The 21,654-nt window shown below is 44.9% G+C and overlaps 1 protein-coding gene across 9 annotated transcripts in view; it reads right to left on the bottom strand.

The window, feature by feature from the left end:
• GAPVD1 (GTPase activating protein and VPS9 domains 1) overlaps window positions 1–20,347 on the bottom strand; it is a 101,527-nt gene extending 81,180 nt beyond the window's left edge. For 5 of the 9 annotated variants that reach the window (XM_073590738.1, XM_073590740.1, XM_073590745.1 and 2 more), the window contains exon 1: window positions 20,167–20,346. In XM_073590738.1, coding sequence (XP_073446839.1) covers window positions 20,167–20,346 — 180 coding nt within the window. Of the gene's footprint in view, window positions 1–20,166 lie in introns of all 9 variants that reach the window. The other 4 variants (XM_073590743.1, XM_073590744.1, XM_073590746.1 and 1 more) reach the window with 2 other exon arrangements.
• Between the last annotated feature and the right edge of the window lie 1,307 nt (window positions 20,348–21,654).

Below are 21,654 nucleotides of genomic sequence, written 5' to 3'. Positions count from 1 at the left end.
GCAGTTTGCAAAACGTTTCGGCCTACATGGCCTTCATCAGTCCAACTGCTTTAAATAATTTGGTAAAGAGATAATGAGGTAAGTAATGGGCCAACTCCTGTTGTAAGGACTGTAATGGTGGGCTATCCAGCTCCCTGTCCAGGCAAAAATCTTTTATTTTTGGTCAGGGTGCCTGTATAATTGGCCCTTGTGAGGCTATTGCGTGAAATGATAAGGAATGTAGTCCGGCTTGCTGCTATGTCAGAGTTCTCTCTGCTCGCTTGTTTCACATGAGTGTGTCAGTACAGCAGGTCCTAATGAGGCACTGGTGGTTAGTAGAAGTGGGCATGGGTCCGGACGCAGGAAGGATTGGAAGGAAAGAACGAGTTGTTCCGGAAGTGATGATCCGGTCCCCGTAGAGCCCTGATCTCACATCATTGAGTCTGTCTGGGATCACAGGAAGAGATAGAAGGATTTGTATAAGCCCAATATACAGAAGATCTGTGGTCACCAAGATGTTTGGAAGAACCTGTCGAGTTCCTGTGCACAAGTACAACTATTGAGAAATAATGAAGACAAAGGGCGGTCACCAAATATTGGGGCGACTTACATTTCTCTTTTGTTCTTTCACTTTGCATTTTGTTAATTGATAAAAAAAAACAAAAAAAAAACAAAACACACTTCTGTTTTTTTTTTAGAACATTCTTACTTTGAAGCATTGTTTTCACTCCAAACATTTGGACAGTATTGTGTATGTAAATACTTTGCAAGAAAGTTGCTTCATTTTCGATACATTGGAGTAGGAAGAAAAACTGCTGGGACAGAAGTACTCTTCTAGCATCATATGTTATCACTCGGCTCAAGCTGGATCTAAAGGAAACACTCGGCTACATCCACAGAAGACTGTGACCGCACCTAAAACATGGAGTGACATCTCCGGTAAAGATGTGCGACCCGCGGAGAAAAAGAATTCGCTAAACAGCACCGCAGATCTCGGCTTCTTGGAAACACAAGAAAAATTCAATGTTGCCATCTCAGTTACTTGATCACTTTTTGTGATAAAGTACTTTTCATAAAATACAGCTAAAAACGACTTGTCACCAGATTACAGTTTACAGTTGTTTGGTTTGGTTTTTTTTGGTGCTCATTTTTACAGTTTACCAAACAGTGAGTGAGATTGCCACAGGATCCTCTGGGGAGTGTCAAAGCAGCTCTGCATAATTACCTGGTGAGCCATACCCCTTTGGCAATGGCCTTTAAAAGCAAACAATTTAAACCGTTCCATATTTCTGGAACTGTAAAATGGATTTTAAAACCAAAAATGGAATACTCGGGGAGCAGCGAGAATAAAGTAAGAGCAAAACTGGGAATTTTCTGGTGTCAAGTTCTTTTTAAAAGCTACAGCATCAGACGAGTGTTCCAGTTCTCGCTTTCCATGCATTGGATTTAATAGCCCCACCCACCTGCTGCTGATTGACAGCTTTCTCCCTATGTATAGAAGGCTGTTAATTAGCGTTTGAAGGGCGGGCCAGCCGCACATGATTACAGAGACTGTATACTCAGCCTAAGACACGATTTCATGATTAATAGTAGATGAAAAAATGTGATCCAGTGATGGAATCGGGGTGTCTCATTACTTTATGTTGCTCTTACACAGGGCAACATAAACCTGGTGACCAATTCCATTAAATATCTGGGCACACCCTCGATTCTGCGGGAAGAGTAGTTTCAGAAAGATGAAAAATAAGATTCCTAAAATAAACAAAACAAATGCACTGACCAAGCATCATGTATTTTCAGAAGACAACTTGCTGGCTGCAGGATGAGTTAACTGATAATCTATCAAAGATCTGGTTCTGAAGGGAGGGTGTATACATTTGTCCAAGCTTCTCTAAGCAGACTGAGGACCACAAAAATCAGCTCAACTTTGGCTAAGAGGAGCTCAGAACAACAACAAAAAAAAAAAAAAAAAGCTATAAAAGCTCTTAATGAGCTCACTGATAGATTCTCAGTTAACTCATTCTGCAGCCAGTAATAGAAAATTCAATACAGAAACTATAGAAAGCCAAACTATGCATGAATTTTTAGGAAACCCAATTGAACTCATTTTTAGCTAAAATAAAATATTGCCCCCGAAGGAGACCATGTCCCCAATTAATCATTGTCTTTCCGCCTTCTTTTGGGGAGTAGGCATGGTTAAAACTTTTATGCTTATTTAATTTTTTTCTTGGGTTTGCATTTTTTTGTCATGATTTGTCAGGACTGGCGCGACGTGACGCACAGATGACGTCACGCCAGTCCTCGCAAATAAAAAGGTGACCCACGGACGCCAAAAGGTAGACTTGTGAGCCTCCTGTCTAGCTGCCAGGTACCACTGACCTGGACCGGAGTCCCGGGAATTGATCCACTTATCTAGAGTCAGATCCTTATCTCTCTAAACTTCAACTGTCAGCGGAAAGTTTCGAGGTCTCTATGCACATCAGACTTTCGGCCAAGTCTGCTGATATCGACAGGCTCAGACGATACGCTAATGCATGTTTGTTAGGAAATCCCTCCTAAAAAAAAAATCTAAATTGATTTTCACAGCAGATTTTGCCCTTTGCAATCTGTGGTATCTGCACAAAAAAATCAGCAAGAAATCAGCATGTAACAGCCGTCTTTGCAGCAAAATTAGCAGCAGAAAATTTGTATGTTCGGATATACCTTAAGAGCTAATTACACAGCAGGAGTCATAAATGCATGAGCCACAAACACCCAGCATTCATCAATGACAAAGCAGCATCCCCACGCAGCTCATTATGTGACCCAACCCGCAAAACAGCCTGGAGCGCACACAACGCCCACTAGCAAATTCCTACAGTGATTAGTAGTCAGATTAGAGGGGTTCTATACTATAAACCAGCGCTGAAAGAATGGAGCCGGGACAGGGTGTAACGAATATATATCACCCGTTCTCATTATACCAAGCATTCTGATGGAAAATAAGAGATGGTGACCATGGTAGCGAGGTGTGCACATGCTCAGCGCCATAATAGGCTCCAATCACATGGCCAGATTCTAACACATGGACTATATCCATACCCTAGTATGGTCATTGCCAACTCCACAATAACACCAAGAAACTACTAGCTATCACCAATCGCTTATACAGGCTGATTGGTCATCCATTTCACGTAGCGTATGACATCAGGGGAGCGGTTTACAGAGCAACAGGAACAGAGCTATTAAATTGTATATATTTAATACAGAAAGGTAGGCAGTGTCTATAAAAAATGGGAGGTTACAAAATGGGCAAAAAACAATATGGTATACAAATTACATGAGATAAAAGGGAAAACAAAAGAAAAAAGTACTAAACCGGTCACGGAAGAGGCTCAGAACTTAGTGGAGGAAGGTATTTCTTAGGAAAATTGATAAAACTGCAGCAAGCTGTACCCTCCTGGATTGACAAGAAAAAAAAAACTGTTATTTTTTATTATATCAAGGTTAAGCCCATATACCTCCCCGTGGTGAACTCATGAGGGGGCTGTTCGTGGTATGAGCTAGATCTTTTAGAATATCTTCAACCCTAGAGGACCCAGGTGGGAGATACAGTTAGGTCTATATATATTTGGACAGAGACAACATCTTTCTAATTTTGGTTCTAGACATTACCACAATGAATTTTAAACAAAACAATTCAGATGCAGTTGAAGTTCAGACTTTCAGCTTTCATTTGAGGGTATCCACATTAAAATTGGATGAAGGGTTTAGGAGTTTCAGCTCCTTAACATGAGCCACCCTGTTTTTAAAGGGACCAAAAGTAATTGGACAATTGACTCCAAGGCTATTTCATGGACAGGTGTGGGCAATCCCTTCGTTATGTCATTCTCAATTAAGCAGATAAAAGGCCTGGAGTTGATTTGAGGTGTTGTGCACGCATTTGGAAGGTTCTGCTGTGAAGGAAACAGGCGGACAAAGGAGCTCTCCATGCAGGTGAACCAAGCCATCCTTAAGCTGCAAAAAAAGAAAAAAAAACATCCGAGAAATTGCTACATCAGAAGTGGCAAAATCTACAGTTTGGTACATCCTGAGAAAAAAGGAAAGCACTGGTGAGCTCATCAATGCAAAAAGACCTGGGCGCCCACGGAAGACAACAGTGGTGGATGATCACAGAATAATCTCCATGGTGAAGAGAAACCAAGTGAACAACACTCTCCAGGAGGTAGGCATATCAATATCCAAATCTACCATAAAGAGAAGACTGCATGAAAGTAAATACAGAGGGTTCACTGCACAGTGCAAGCCACTCATAAGCATCAAGAATAAAAAGGCTAGACTGGACTTTGCTAAAAAAAAACATCCAGCACAGTTCTGGAAGAACATTCTTTGGACAGATGAAGCCAAGATCAACCTTTACCAGAATGATGGAAAGAGAAAAGTATGGCAAAGGCGTGGTACAGATCATGATCCAAAGCATACCACATCATCTGTAAAACATGGCGGAGACAGTGTGATGGTTGGGCATGCATGGCTGACAGTGGCACTGGGTCACTAGTGTTTATTGATGATGTGACACAGGACAGAAGCAGCCGAATGAATTCTGAGGTATTCAGAGCCATACTGTGTGCTCAGACCCAGCCAAATGCAGCCAAACTGATTGGTCGTCGTTTCATACTACAGATGGACAATGACCCAAAACATAAAGCCAAAGCAACCCAGGAGTTTATTAAAGCAAAGAAGTGGAATATTCTTGAATGGCCAAGTCAGTCACCTGATCTCAACCCAATTGAGCATGCATTTCACTTGTTAAACACTAAACTTCAGACAGAAAGGCCCACAAACAAGCAGCAACTGAAAACCACTGCAGTGAAGGCCTGGCAGAGCATCAAAAAGGAGGAAACACATCGTCTGGTGATGACCATGAGTTCAAGACTTCAGGCAGTCACTGCCAACAAAGGGTTTTCAACCAAGTACTAGAAATGAACATTTTATTTACAATTATTTAATCTGTCCAATTACTTTTGGTCCCTTTAAAAACAGGCTGGCACATGTTAAGGAGCTGAAACTCCTAAACCCTTCATCCAATTTTAATGTGGATACCCTCAAATGAAAGCTGAAAGTATGAACTTCAACTGCATCTGAATTGTTTTGTTTAAAATTCATTGTGGTAATGTCTAGAACCAAAATTAGAAAAATGTTGTCTCTGTCTAAATAAATATGGACCTAACTGTATTGTTGTCATGTTTCCAATCACAATTTTACCTTTCTGTAGAGATGAAACATGGCATGGATAGCATCATACATCTGACCCATTAATAAGTCAGAGGTGTTAGAATGACTTTACGGTGATGTGCGTGAATGCGTTATGTTCATCCAATCGCTACATCGACAAAAACATATCTCCCGTAAAGATCGGATCGATGCAAACCCCAATATTCACTAAACATTGGCTCCAGAGTGTTTGAGATAAATCTTCTGAACAGACAAAGCCCCTGTACTTCGATGCCTTAAAGTACACAACACAAATAGTAGGCTTATAGGCTGGTTTTCATCAAATCCCCTGTGGGACTTGGCTGTTCAAGGCAGGAGTTCCTACTTCAGTGGAGTATGAAGTGTCATCTCTCAATTCCCAGTTATAATTAATCCCATATGTTCACTGTGAGGGTGATGTGTCCTCTCTCCTGAGATGTCTTTATGGATTTTACAATTTTTCTCTACGACATCACCAAAGGGGGTTTAGCAGCAGCTAGAGGTGCAGGTGGTCAACAATCGGCGAAGCTCATTCCCCATTTTAGGTACGTGCAAATATGCTGGCAATCACTGGTTAAACAGGCAAAACACTAGTTCATGGAATTATTGGATCACTTATGCTGGCATTAAAAAATAGGGATTTTTGTGCACTCACCGTAAAATCCTTTTCTCCGAGCTAATCATTGGGGGACACAGAGACAGTGGGTGTTATGCTGCTGGCCACTAAGTAAACCATAACAAATTTAACTCCTCCCCTGCAGTATACACCCTCTCGTTGACTGAGATTTCTCCAATTCGGTGAAAAAAGCAGTAGGAGCATAAATAGGCAACAATAACCATAACTATGTCAAACCCTAAGAATGCTACAGTGAACCAATAGGCTAAACAGGGTGGGTGCTGTGTCCCCCAATGATTGGCTCGGAGAAAAGGATTTTACGGTGAGTACACAAAAATCCCAATTTCTCCTACGCCTCATTGGGGGACAGACAGTGGGACATCCCAAAGCAGTCCCTGGGTGGGGAGCATAAATCTGCTAATACCCCATGTACCACTGAGTCAACACTGAGGTACTGCCGATTGCAGGATGCGTCTGTCGAGAGCTGCATCCGCAGAGGCCTGAGAATAAATTAGGCAATGTTTGTAAAGATATGCAGGCTGGACCAAGTCGCTGCCTTGTGGACAGGCCTGAGAAAGAATTTGGTAATGTTTTGTAAAAGTATGTAGACTGGACCAAGTCGCAGCCTTGCAGACCTGTTCTGCTGAGGCCTGGTGCCAAATGGCCCAAGAAGCGCCCACTGACCGGGTAGAGTGCACTTTAATCACCGCTAGGACAGGCGCGTTCCTGACACGGTAGGATTCCTGAATCGCTAAGCAAATCCACCTGGCTAGCGTTGCTTTTGATGCGGCTAGACCCTTCCTATGCCCCTCTGGAAGCATGAACAGGGCATCTGACTTGTGGAAGGTAGCCGTCCGCGAGATGTACCGTCTCAGCGCCCTAACCACATCCAGGGTGTGGAGTGCCTTCTCAATGCGATGCACTGGCGCCAGACAAAAGGAAGGCAAAACAATTTCCTTGTTGAGATGGAAAGAGGAGACGACCTTGGGCAGGAAGGACGGGGACGTCCTGAGAACTACCTTGTCCTGATGAAAATTCAGAATGGAGAATGACAGGACAGGGCTGCCAATTCCGAAACTCGTCTGATTGACGTAATTGCCACTAGAAAGACCACCTTCCAAGAGAGGATGGTCAGTGACACGTCCTGCAGCAGTTCGAAAGGAGCCTCCTGTAAGGCTCCGAGAACCAGGATAAGGTCCCATGATTCCAATGGCCTTCTATAAGGAGGCGCCACATGGGAAACTGCCTGAATGAACGTCTTGACCTGAAGTTTGGTGGCAATTTTGCGTTGGAAAAGCACTGACAAGGCTGAAATTTGGCCCTTGAGCGAGCTAAGCGCGAGGCCTGATTTTAATCCGGATTGAAGGAATTCCAATATGGCTGGAAAACACCAGAGGTGATCGACCATGATCCTTGCACCACGAAAAGGTTTTCCAGGTGTGGTGATAGATGCACATGGACACAGGCTTCCTAGGACTAATCATGGTGGAAATCACGTCGTGAGAGAACCCAGCCTGTGCTAAAATCCAGGATTCAAACGGCCACGCCGTCAAAGACAGGGCCCCGGAGATCTGGTGGTAAATCGGGCCCTGCGAGAGTAGCTCCATGCCATCTGGAAGTCGCTAGGGGACGTTGGCGACTAGTTGTATTAGTTCTGCATATCATGCTCGGCGCGGCCAATCTGGCGCGACTAGGATCACTGGTACTCCCTCCGCTCTGATCTTCTTGATGACCCTCGGAAGGGAAGAGGGGGGAAGATGTACGGGAGCCGGAACGGATGCCATGGCAGAACTAGGGCGTCCGCTCCGATGGCGCATGGATCGTGCAATGAACCGAGGAACCTTGTTGTTTAGTCTTGAGGCCATGAGATCCACATCCGGAGTCTCCCAACGATGACAAATCTGCTGAAAGACTTCAGGATGAAGAGACCACTCTCCCGAGGCAATGCCTTGGCGACTGAGAAAATCTGCCGCCCAATTTTCTACGCCTGGGATGTAGATTGCTGAGATGGGCGAATGGTTGGTCTCAGCCCAATGGAGGATGTGACTCACTTCATGCATGGCCATCCTGCTCCGGGTACCTCCCTGGCGGTTGATATACGCTACAGCCATGGCGTTGTCGGATTGGATCCCAATGGGGTGACCAGCGATGAGATGGTGGAAACTCCGTAGAGCTAATCTGATCGCTCGTATCTCCAAAATGTTGATGGGGAGACGTGACTCTCGAGTTGACCAACGACCCTGTGCCGTGTGGTGACTAAAGACCGCAGCCCAGCCAAGAAGACTTGCGTCGGTGGTTACTACCAACTGTCTTTCTGGAAGAAAAGACCTCCCTTGATTCAGGGAGGACTTCAGCGTCCACCACCTGAGGGCTTGCCTGACCCGCAGGGACAAAAGGATCCGACGGTCCAGGGAGAACGGGTTCTTGTCCCAAGCGAACAGCAACTCATGTTATAAAGGGACGGAGGTGGAACTGTGAAAATGGAACTGCTTCCAATGCTGCCACCATCTTTCTGAGAACTCTCATGCTGAAACAAATGGAGTGAGAAATAGGTTGGGAAAGAGTCCGCGCTGCCTGTGGTAAGGCTTGGGTCTTTTCTGGAGGGAGAATGACCAACCTGTGGGAAGTGTCCAAGATCATTCCTAAAAAGGAAATCTGCTGAGCCGGTTTTGGGAAAGACTTTTCGAAGTTTATCTTCCACCCCAGGCGAGAAAGTTTATTTACTGTTATATCCACGGATTCCTAGCAGGCTAGAAGGATGGACCCTTGATGAGCAGGTCGTCCCGATACAGTAACATCACCACTCGCTGACAAAGACCCTTGGGGCAGTGGCGAGTCCAAAGGGCAAGGCAACAAACGAAGTGTTCCTAGTGAATTGCAAAACGCAGGAACTGCTGGTGGGACGGGCAGATCGGAATGTTAAGGTAAGCGTCCTTGATGTCGATGGATGCTAGGAACTCTCCTTTTTCCATGGAAGCGACAATTGATCGGAGAGATTCCATTCGAAATCGCCGTACCTTGACAAACTGATTTAACAGTTGGAGATCGAGAATGGGTCGCATCGTCCCATCCTTTTTTGGAACCACAAAAAGGTTTGAATAAAATCCCCTGAACCTCTCGTGATGAGGGCCCGGAATGATGACTCTGTCCCTTAGCAGAGCCTGAACAGGCCGAAGGAAGGCTCTTGTCTTTTTCTTGGGGGGAGAGGAAAGGAAAACCTGAGATGGAGGGGGAGAAGAAAATTCTGTCTTGTATCCGGTGGACACCAGCTCCCTGACCCACTTGTCGTGGACAACCGCGATCCAGGTGTGGCTGAAGGAAAGTGGGCGACCGCCAGCTTTTTCGGTGTCCGCCGGATACCGCAACAAGTCATTGGGTAGATCTATGAGATCTGGCTCCCCTAGATCCAGAAGCCCTAGGCCTGGGTTTCCAAGAGCGGTTAGGTCTGTATGAGACCTGGGAGCCTCTGTCGCCACACGGGGACCGACCTGATCCGGAAGAGAAGGTAGAGGAGGACCAACCGGAATTGTTGCGGAAAGATCGAAAACGCTTCGGCTGTTGGTTGCGAAACGGCCGAACAGCCTTTTGTTGAGGAAGGAATTTACTTTTTCCCCTGTATCAGAAATGAGCTGGTCCAGTTTCTCTCCAAAAAGACGACCCGTTTGAAAAGGGAGAGAAGTCAACGATCTTTTAGATGTGGCATCCGCCCGCCAGCCGCAGAGCCATAGGGCTCTTCTAATGGAGATCGCATTAGCGGCAGTTTGAGCCGTGCAATTGGCGGCATCAAAAGAAGCGTCTACTACAAAGTCCACTGCGTGAATTATCTGCCTGGCGACAGTGGTTGCCTCCGGAGGAAGATTGGTGCCCTGGAAGGAAGTAATCAAGACTTCTGCCCAAGCGGCCATTGCCTTTGTGACCCAAATTGCCAAGATGGAAAAAAACACTGCTCCTGAAGCTTCAAAAAACTGAACGGGCAAGGTAGTCAATTTGACGATCGGAGGGGTTTCTGACTGAGGAACCCTCAGAAACAGATAGGAGCATTTTAGAAGTTAGATGCGATACAGGAGGGTCCACCGAAGGGGACTATAACAATCCTTCATTAGGTCTGGAGCAAAAGCGTATTTAGCCTGAGTAGACTTTTGCCCTGTGAACCGCTTATGTGGCCTATCCCTATGTTTCAGGACAATTTCCTTAAACACCGGATGGCTGGTAAATAACCTGCGCACACGCTTGGTATTCTTAAATGAAATAAGGTGTGCTGGAGCGGGAATATTTTCCTCATCCAACTTCAGAATCCTGTTGACTGATTCTATAAGAGAATCAAGCGACTCCTGATCAGATGGGGGATTCTGAGGGGCTGAAATGTCAGATTCGAATTCAGAGTCATGCTCGCTGTGAACCTCAGGCGAGGGAGAGCGAGAGACAGGAGTCGTCAATGCTGAGGTGGGAACGTGACTAGGGGACGCGTCATGGGTCCGCTTTCTAGAGACCTGACCATCCCTTGAACGAGTATGGACCCTGCTGGTCGACGCCAGAGCCCTCCTCGGGAGGTAAGGACGCTTTCTGACTTAAGAGTCCTCCCGGAGGGAGAATATAGCCTGAGTCAAAGACTCCACCGTCTGTGACAGGGACGCAGCCCACTCAGGGGTACTAAACGCAGGAGGCCAGTCAGCAGCGGCGGCCGGCGAGGGGCGTTGGAGCACAGGACGGGTCGCAGTCTATGCATAACGGATTAGTCTGTGCACTGGGTAAGGCAGACTTGCAAGTGGTACACACGGTAAAAAAAATGCAGTGTGCTTCTTAGCAGCCTGTTTAGCCTCCTTAGATTGAGACCCTGAAAGGGTTAATGGCAGAGTGTCTGCAGCTGCAGGGAATGTGTCGGGAAGGGGTTAAGCTTTAATCTGAGGGTAGATGCAGCTTACCCACAGTCCTGTGTCCCCCGGGAGGAAAGCGGTGGCCCTGTGGTGTCACCCGGTATCCGGCTGTCCAGAGCAGGCATAGTGCTCCTGAAAGGGTTAAAGGCAGCTGAGGTAAAAGGCATGGCCCCCGAGATTAGAATTGCGCATCTCGTAAGGAATGAGATTCGCCAAGAGGAGGGGGCAGCGATGTTAGCGCGGGCAGCGCTATTCAAATTGCAGCCTAGTAGGCCGGAAAAGCAGGGGACTAAATTTTTGGCTTACCCGCGGTAGGTGCTGGGAGGGGGGGGCGGCGCTGGTGAGGGCGGCGCCATTCAAACTGCGGCCTATTAGGCCGGAAAAGCCGGGGATTAAATTTCTGGCCTCCCCGCAGTAAGCGCCGGGCCGGGGGGGGCGCGACCGGGCGCCAGTGTACCACCCGCTGATGCTAAGTCAGCGCTTCTCCCGGGGACAAGAAGGACCCGACCCCATACCTCCACTCCTGTGCTCAGGCAGGTCGCGCTGTCCGAGGTTTTCCAGCTGCAGGTGTCATCCTCCGGGCGATGTAGCAGAGCTGGGAGGTCTTAAAGGGGTATTGCTCAATCGGTGGTAGGGGGATGGAGAGCTCTGGGGCTGATTCAGGGCATCTGAAAAGCGCTGCTCAAGTCCTCTCCATGCACTCCTGTGCTTTGTCCTGTTGCGCTTGCCCTTATATCCGTGGAGTACCGACGGTAAGGGGACCATCGTCAGAGGAATCAGTCCCATTCGTCGCAGGAAAGTGTACGGGGAGGTATACTCCGCGTGCTTGCCTGTTGGTTCGGGGGAGAGTGGGCCGTAGAAAGGAACCGTCGCCCCTTTCACTCCGTTAATTAAAAAATAAAAATTTACAGAAACTCAAAAATGAAATTAAAAATGGTGGGGTCTGAAGCCAGACCCAAGTGCCTCCTATAGACAATAAGCAAGAACTGGAGAATCTCAGCCAGCGAGAGGGTGTATACTGCAGGGGAGGAGCTAACTTTTTCTGGTTTACTTAGTGTCCTCCTAGTGGCCAGCAGCATAACACCCACTGTCTCTGTGTCCCCCAATGAGGAGTAGGAGAAAAATCCTTTATATCAACTTCACTTGAGTGCTGCGGAATATGACGGCGCTATAGAAATAAAATTATTATTTATTCACTTGGTGATAACAGAGCATGCGATGTCGAAATCACGATGCTGAATGGGGAGAGAGAAAATCACATTAAGGCTATGTGCCCACGTAGCGTTTTTTAACCGCTCAGGAAATGGGTTCTCCTTCTCAGAAGACGCACATTTTTTTTCCACGTTTTTGATGCGTTTTTTTCTGTGCGTCTTTTGGACTATAGGAAATAGCCAAAAACGCGGACCTAAGCGGAAATTAATGAACATGCTGCGTTTTTTACCGCTAAGCGTTTCCTTAGCGGTAAAAAACACATCCATTGGCACAAAAAGGCCAAAATGCATTTAAATGAATGGGATGCTTCTTTTAAGCGTTTTTGATGCGGTTTGACCCCAAAAAAAACGCATCAAAAACGCTTAAAAAAATGCTACGTGGGCACACAGCCTAAGGCTATGTGCCCACGTAGCAATTCTGAAGCAAAATAAACCTGAGCAGAATCGCACACCTAGCTCCCGGGAAAACGCATGCGTTTCTTGATGCGCTTTTGTAAGCGTTTGTCAAGCGTTTTTGCATGCGTTTTCCTAAACGTTTTTGCCTATATAATCGATGGTATGCGGAAACGCGTGCGACTCCGCAAACTTAATGAACATGCTGCGTTTTTAATCGCTAAGCGTTCCCGCAGCGGTTAAAAACGCACCATTGGCACAACATGTGCGTTTTTTATTAAAAATCAATTGGATGCTTTTCTTAAGCAGAATCGCTTGTCTAAAAGCGCTGCAGAAACGCTTAAAAAACGCTACGTGGGCACACAGCCTAACAATTGTTCTGTTCCAGTTAGTATTCGTTGGGCAATCAGCCTGTACTCGTTAGCTTGCCGAAATGGGTCCATATAAAAGGGAGCTCTCCTCCAGCACCTCTAGAACATATGAAGTCATGCGAGTGCGCAGGGTACATTCAGAAACTTGCAGCTATCCAATGTGGTAATCCAAGACCACTTACGTCTACTGATATCTGCAGAGTTGCATGCATCCATTATATACCTACCAGCACAGCTCAGCTGTGCTCAGCACTGAAGATACCACTGATAATGTAATTAGGTGCAAATATAGTTATCCAATTCATAATAAACAGATGCACCCATGACCCAATTAAATAAAACAGACACCATCACGGCACTCTCAGCCCCAACAGCCGTGTTGTAGCACAGCTCTGCGATCCTATGCTCAGCTCCACTAAACATTCAAGGGAGAGCATGATAAAGTGCTAAAAAGCCTCTTGAACCAGCATTAAAATATGAAGTTTGGTCCAATACTGTGTCATAGTCACTACATTCAAAACCATCAATGGTCATCTCATCCATATAAATTGCTTATGCTGGGATCTCTCTCCATTACTAAAACTATAGAAACATTCAAACAAAAAAGGAAGCACACTGTAGCGCCATAACATGCAAGTTTAGCGCATAAAATGGCCAAGTTGTGTGTACCTGGAAGACACGATAAGGCATTTCTCGTTTTCCAGGACCCTATCTATGCCAATCCTCACTTAGACTAAGGGTGTGTGCACACGCTGCGGATTCTGCTGCGGATTGATGCGTGCAGGATTTTGTGAAATCCGCAGGTCAAAAGACATGCGGATTAGCCTGCAGTTTTGCCCTGCGGTTTATCACCTCTACAATGCAGTAGATGGTAAACCGCAGCGGAATCCGCAGAAAGAATTGACATGTCAATTCTTTCTGCGGATTAGAAACCGCGGAAAAATCTGCACTGTCTACACTGCGGTTTCCATTTCCCATAGGATATTATGGTACTGTACACCGCAGCAGAAACTGCTGCAGATCCGCAGGACCAAAACCGCTGTGGATTTGCAGCAGAATCCGCAGCGGGTGCACACACCCTTAAGTCTTCATCTGAATGGGGACCTATGCAAATCTTCTGTTTACACTGAAGTCTATATCTCTGTGGAAGGGTAGTGGCCCTGCTTTAATTAAAAATGCCTGCGGCTAACAGGTGGAGTGCTCAGTCAGAAGGTTAATGAATACAGATTTCAAAAACTGACCGTCACATCCAAGTATAAGCATAGTGTGAACAGGTGCTTAACCTAGTCACCAACTCATATACATTTAAACAAAAAAGGAAGCACACTGTAGCACCATAACATGCCAACATGAAATATGAAAAATGAATTGCATTACTGCATTGAGAAAGTTTAGGGCATAAAATGGCCAATTTATGTGTACCTGGAAGCCACGGTAAGGCATTTCTCCTTTTCCAGGACCCTATGCCAATCCTCACTTAGACTGACGTCTTCATATGAATAGGGTCCTGGAAAACGAGAAATGCCTTACCGTGGCTTCAAGGTACACATAAAATTTGCCATTTTATGCGCTAAAAATTCTCAATTTTTCATACTTCCAATGCAGTAATGCAATTCATTTTTCATATTTCATGTTTGCATGTTATGGCGCTACAGTGTGCTTCCTTTTTTACTTGAATGTATATGAGTTGGTGACTCTAGGTTAAGCACCTGTTCACACTATGCTTAGATGTGACGGTCAGTTTTTGAAATCTAAAACTATAGAAACGCATAGAGAAGAGCATGCAGCACAAAGAAGAAGCAGGGTGCTGCTGGAAAATGTAATTATAGCAGATTATAAGACTGTCACTTGAGCTATGTTAAACTGGATGAACAAAGAGGAAAGATGGAAAAAAAAAGTCACAGAAGGTACATGGTCTTGCACTGAATATTAATAGTCATGCAGTAACTATTGCCATTGCGGGAAAAACCCTTTAAACTTTTCAATATTACCAGCAATAACTGCATGTTGCACGTAAGTTGTAGTGTACGGAGCACTTTATAAAGCGTAGTTACTAATCATGTGGTAAATACACCCCATGATCCACGCCTTGCACTGTACTACATACACATCTTGCAAAAAAAACAACAATTGGTATTTCTGCCCGACTTGTGCACTGGTCCTCAATCGTCACTTACTCTTACAATGGATTTCCGAGAGGAAATGTTCTTGACCGTGAGGAGAAGATTTACAGGAAGATTATATCTCCTATGATAAACAAAACCTTCCTGTGCCCCTCTGTCATGTGGAGCACCACCAAAATAATCAATGTGCGGAGGACTCTCTCTTCCTGGAAAGGTTCCTCTAGTTCCTGCTATTCGATCTCATGGGGACAGTCATTAATGGTTCTCATATGGAGCCACCTCCAGTCCTAGGTGTCCCTGATTAGTACCATTACTGATGACATTCATCGTGTAGATAAGGAGTCCCCAACCTGTGGCTCGCGGTCCCATGAATTGTGGCTCGCGTCTACCTGCCAGCTTGGTGCATTAGCTGCAGATCTAGCAAACAGGTATGAAGAGCACATCTTAAAATGAGAGGAAGAAAAAAGTTGTTGGCTCACACAGCTGAATAATCAAAAACAATTCTTATTTCACACCATCATAAAAATGTGATGACTATGACTAAGGGCTGATAGCCAGAAACGCGTAAGAATGTGACTCGGTTTTTATCCATTTGTGGATATAGCTACACGTTTTTATGATGGTATGAAATAAAGAATTGTTTTTGATTATTCAGCTGTGTGATCCCACAACTTTTTTCTTCCTCTCATTGTGATCCGACGATCAGATGGAATTTTTTGGATCGCTGCTGACAAATTCAAGGCTACCAGGCACACTGACATGGTGAGGCATTCCATTTTTCAATGTATTACATTTCAAAATGGTGAATTTTTGAGTAGCCCTGCACAGAAGAGCAGATCTGGATGCACATATATTGGTCTTAGCGGTTTAGAGATGGTTTAGGTATGGTACGCTGGAGGATGGTCCTACCTGTTAGAGGAGGTGCTCAAAGCTTGATGTGACAGTGCATAGGGAGTCCTTGACGGGAGAATACTGAATGGGGATATTGTGGGAACCTCTGGACCTCAGTGTTCTGCTTAGGAGTGATTTTTGTGGAAAAGCTTAGGTTATCATTATACCTGTAATGGCGGTTTGGTTGACACTACTTTGAAGCAGATGGGAGCTGTATGTGGCTCGCGATCCTCTCTCAGTGCTACATGTGGCTCGCGACTCCCTCACAGTGTTCAATGTGGCTCTCAAGCTCAGAAAGGTTGGGGACTGCTGGTGTAGATGGTGAAGACACCATAGTTGGATTTGTAGTACCTATCTTGTGACCACCATGTTCAGTTAGGAGCTAAGCCTGCTCAGTAAAAGGCAATTGCCGGCTACCTTATACAGCCAGCACCTGCCTCTAACAGCAGTGATCAGAGCTAGCTCTGAGCACTGCTGTCAATCTATGTCAGTAGCATGTAAACGGTGCAACTGTGTGGCACAATAATTCCTGCGGTCATCGTTCCACCCTATAAGCCTACTGAGGGCCCCAGCAGCATCATCTTATTTCTTCTATGAAACCCAGCTGCAGGTGGGGCTTTGTTATGATTAGTGATGAGCGACCGTGCTGGGATAAGGTGTTATCTGAGTGTGCTTGGGTGCTAACCGAGTGACTTCCGCGTGCTCGAATAATATGCACCTGCATGTCTCGCGGCTGCATGTTTCACTGCTGTTCGACAGCCACAACACATGCAGGGATGACCTAACAAACAGGAAATCCCTGCACGTGTTACAACTATCGAGCAGCGGTGAGACATGCAGCCGCGGTGACTCAAACACAGTATTCGAGCACGCCGAAGACACTTGGATAGCACCCAAGCACACTCAGATAACACCTTATCCAAGCACATGCGCTCATCACTAATCATCAGTAATTTTACTATACTGTTATATTGCAGTATATAGTACAAGCAATCAAACCAGAGGAGTAAAGAAAGTCTCGATAAATATGATATAGTTTAAATTAATTAGCTTTTCCCAATTAAAAAGAAAAATAAACCAAAACATTTAGTATCGCTATGCAAGTAAAAGTCAGATCAAACTCCTTTTCTCCCTTACCTATTTTTCCCTCTTTTTTCCCTTCTTCCTCGCCCTAAACCAACCCTTACTTAACATTTCGCCAACTATACCGGAGAACTGGTGTTGTGTTTAATGGTGATGTTTAAACTTTCAAAATAAAGAATTTACAAAAAAAAGTCAGATCAAACCGTAACATGAGGCCTAACAGTATATGGACAGATGGCAATAAACATTCAATTGCCGGGGGGATCCCTCATTATTGGAGAGATTGGTGAAAATGTCACGTGTATAACTAGCTCTACTATTAAAATAAAATGTTCAATATATATATATATATATATATATATATATATATATATATATATATACATACATACATACACACACACACACACACACATATATACACACACACACACAGTACAGACCAAAAGTTTGGACACACCTCATTCAAGGAGTTTTCTTTATTTTCATGACTATGAAAATTGTAGATTCACTCTGAAGGCATCAAAACTATGAATTAACACATGTGTAATTATATAATTAACCAAAAAGTGTGAAACAACTGAAAATATGTCTTATATTCTAGGGTCTTCAAAGTAGCCACCTTTTGCTTTGATTACTGCTTTGCACACTCTTGGAATTCTTTTGATATACACACACACACCTCACTCTTACTTGGCTCCTGCCGGCGCGTATTGTGGACGGCTCGTTTGGTGGTAACCGGACCTTATTCGTGTGAATTGAGCATAAGATGAATCCCTGTTTCTACAATTTAGGACCCAACCTTATACAGAAAAAATCTTGATAAAAGCTAAATAGCCGAAACGTCGACAATTGATTATCTGTATGATATATTTTTGGTCCAGTTGCTTGTTTTTTCATCTCTTTGGAATAATGAATTCATCAAATATTGTGTGCCGAAGTTTTTCTAGACTAATATATATATATATATATATATATATATATACACACACACGTACCTATATATACACACATGCATATATATATCTCCACAGTGTACTGCATCTGAGGTTTTCCCTATAGAAATGCCTAAGTTCACTCTCTCGGCACCATCATAGTCTATGACCCCGTCGGTGTATATACCGGATGCCCGTTTTGTAGGAAGATTTGTGCCTGTATGCAGCATGAACGCACCCTATAGGATTTACGACTTTTGATGTAAAAAAAAAAAAAAAAGTCACAAAATCTGGTTAAAAAAGGAAGGGGAAGAGTTTTGATCCTGTACTAAACTCAAATACTGCTTGCGCCATTTTGAAGAATTTAGTGCAAAAAAATAGAACTTAAAAAAGGCCCTTTAATAAACAGCAAATGAAGAGTTGGGCCCTTAGAAATAAAGGAGGCACACTTGCCTCCTTCCATTCTTGTAGTGGAATGTTGTGGCTGTTTTTTTTTTTTTTTTTTTTTTTCGGGAATCCAAAACAGATCCAAGAAAAAAAAAAGGGCTATAACTACTGGACATCGGAAAAGAACCCAGGCTCTCTTCAATGTCCGTTTATTTTTTCTGCTTCAGAAAAAAGGAATTAGAATCTCAATTCACATCACATCCACCAAAGAATGACTGTTTTTTTTTTTTTGATGTGCAGGATTCTTTTTATTTCATCTTACTAAAAAGTCCAGAATGTAAAACTTTTTCAATCTGAGAAATAAACAGAAAACAGCCGGACCCCAAATAAAATCAGAGCCCCATAGTGTTTGCTGAATTACGCATTTACAAGACGCTAAAACTGCTTACATTGTCGTTTGTCTGAAACAGGAAAGATAAAGGGACATGTGAACGCTGCCTTATGAAGTGAAATCCGGGCCCTTAGTGTCCACATCATTAATAATGGATGAGCTGGAAATATGACCACTTCTCTGCTTCCTTTCCATGACAGTGGACCCCGCACCCACAGCTGCAGGAAGAACAGTTCTCCGATACAAACACCTGACGTTTACAACAAGGGTAACTATTGTGATTGCAACAAAAACACTATCAAAATGGAGCTACGCAGAAAAGAAACAAAAAGTGCAACATTAGAATAAATAAAATACAATCCAATACCAAATCATTCCAATACACCGAGCAAGGCAGGAGCGGGGCACTAGATCCAAAGATGGCGTTCTGCTATGGGGGTAGTCTACCCAATGAATCAAAATGCAAAATAATCCCAGGGACCACCAAAAAGATCAATTATTCACCTGTTGCTGCTTCCTTGGTAACATAAGCCCAAAATGAGTGACCTGACCTACAGCAAAAACATGCCGCTGCAGTTGTTATATCAGAGCGCAGGGTGCACGGAGACCAATGACCAACTGTGTGCCATCAGTTCCAATCAGAGAAACAATCAATTTTTCTGCATACAAGAAACACTGATAAAATACTGATGGTAGAAACTGGCACACTGATCAAACACGGATGACAAAATGACCCAAAACACTGATGAAAATCGGTCCATTTTTCCATGCGACAGAAGAACCAAAACAAACCCTTATCAATGGGTCCCCTCTACATCACGTGACCGTATCCTAATATGAGGTTTCACCACGGATTGTACCTCTGCGACACTAAAGGAGGCGAAACCCGCGAGGTGGAAAAAAAACAGAGGTATAGTCACCCTTCCCAGGTCCGGCGCTGAGTCTCCGCCACTGCGCCCAGTGTCTGTTATTTGTCTGCAGCGCTGACGTCGCATCAAAAGCACTGCAGCCAATCAGTGAATTCAGCCGAGCGGACAGTGCAAGCCACTGATGGGTGGCAGCGAGACGTCAGAGCTGCGGACAACAACAGACATCAGGAGCAGAGATTGAGAGCCAGTGCTGGACCCAGGAAGGGTGAATAAAGCACAGGTAAACTGCAGCTGGGGGAAAAGCCATAAGATCCTTTACTAAAAAATTAAAAAAAAAAAGGCAGGCAGGTCAATGTCATGGATATTACTGCCCCATCCACATTCTGTCGCGGATTTTATCACCTACAGGTAAGATCTGTAGGTTTTTTCCCCCTATATCAGGTTAGATACATAGTTATGGCGACTACACAAGCTGTGTACAGCGCTGCGGACTATGGTGACGCTACATCCTTTATTTTCCCATAGCTGGACCCCACACTGCAGTCAGGGCATTGTAATCATTCCCTACTACCACCCCCACCCTCTGCAGGGCACAGGGAGGCAGTGGAGAACAATGTATATACAATGTAACCAGGCACCTGGGCGCACATATGGAGTATGGTCACTGCCCTATGACAACCCTGACGGTGCCCTGTCCCAACAACCCCCATGTCCCATCACTACACACCCTGCCCCGGCACTAAGACCACGGAAACACAAAACTACAGACATGCACCCCCGCAGAACGCCCGACCCCACAAGCAGCGCTCACACGGATCTCTCTGGCCCGATCTCCGCCCTCCGGTGCTGCCGGAATCCTTGTCAGCCGCAACCTCCCAGACACTGTGCTCCGCGCACGCGCGGGAACCAAAGGCAAAGCCCGCATGACGCATGCGCTAGATGGTAAGCGCCGCACTGCTTGTTGGTCATGTGCAGCAGACTCGCAGAGCATGCGCAGTACGGATCTTAGTGTTTATGTGACTACGCATGCCTGCTGGAAATTCGATAACGTAGAAGGTTGGGTAACCCGGAAGTAGACGGCACGTGGTAAGCGCATGCGTACTACTACTAACATAATAACACTTCAATTGTCACCGCGTTGCTATAGTTAGTGTGAATTTGGCACTGTAGAGCTGCGTGTGTGACTTTACAATTACCAGCCTGGACAGGCAGTGCATGCTAGGACATGTAGTTTCTCAGCAACCTAACAGAGCCACAAGTTTGAGGCCTCTGCAGTGCACAATGGCTAATGGATGACTTGTGAGTGTGACATTATTATGTAAAGGTAGAAAATCTGCAGCAAATTCACACTAGCGTTTGCTGTGTGGACGTCTGACCAGCTGATCTGTTTGGTCCCACCCTTAAAGGGGTTGTCCATTGGATCTAATACCGATCACCTATTCTCAGAATTAGATCAGTGGTGGTCCGACACCTCCACCGATCAACTGTTATTAGCTCTGGGGGATTCCAGATATCTAAACTTTGTTCACTGTGTAGAGACCACTGCCTAGAACTGTCAGCCAGCCCCTATTCTCTGCAGCAAACCTGCTGATCTGCAGGTCTTGGCAGCAGCTGCTAGACAGCGAGCGGAGCCATGCTATTCAGTGCATCTGGTCAGAGACCATACACATCAGGTAGTTTAATATCCTGAGGATAGAACATCAGTATTTATTACACAGATGTTACCTATCATACAGTGCCTACAAGTAGTATTCAACCCCCTGCAGATTTAGCAGGTTTGATAAGATGCAAATAAGTTAGAGCCTTCAAACTTCACACAAGAGCAGGATTTATTAACAGATGCATAAATCTTACAAACCAAAAAGTTATGTTGCTCAGTTAAATTTTAATAAATTTTAAACATACAAGTGTGGGTCAATTATTATTCAACCCCTAGGTTTAATATTTTGTGGAATAACCCTTGTTTGCAATTACAGCTAATAATCGTCTTTTATAAGACCTGATGAGGCCGGCACAGGTCTCTGGAGTTATCTTGGCCCACTCCTCCATGCAGATCTTCTCCAAGTTATCTAGGTTCTTTGGGTGTCTCATGTGGACTTTAATCTTGAGCTCCTTCCACAAGTTTTCAATTGGGTTAAGGTCAGGAGACTGACTAGGCCACTCCAACACCTTGATTTTTTGCCTCTTGAACCAGGCCTTGGTTTTCTTGGCTGTGTGCTTTGGGTCGTTGTCTTGTTGAAAGATGAAATGACGACCCATCTTAAGATCCTTGATGGAGGAGCGGAGGTTCTTGGCCAAA

This window comes from Dendrobates tinctorius, unplaced genomic scaffold (assembly GCF_039654945.1).
Source record: "Dendrobates tinctorius isolate UK_male_01 unplaced genomic scaffold, ASM3965494v1 ptg000120l, whole genome shotgun sequence".
Classification (NCBI taxonomy): domain Eukaryota; kingdom Metazoa; phylum Chordata; class Amphibia; order Anura; family Dendrobatidae; genus Dendrobates; species Dendrobates tinctorius.
This window is presented reverse-complemented; position numbering and strand designations above follow the sequence as displayed.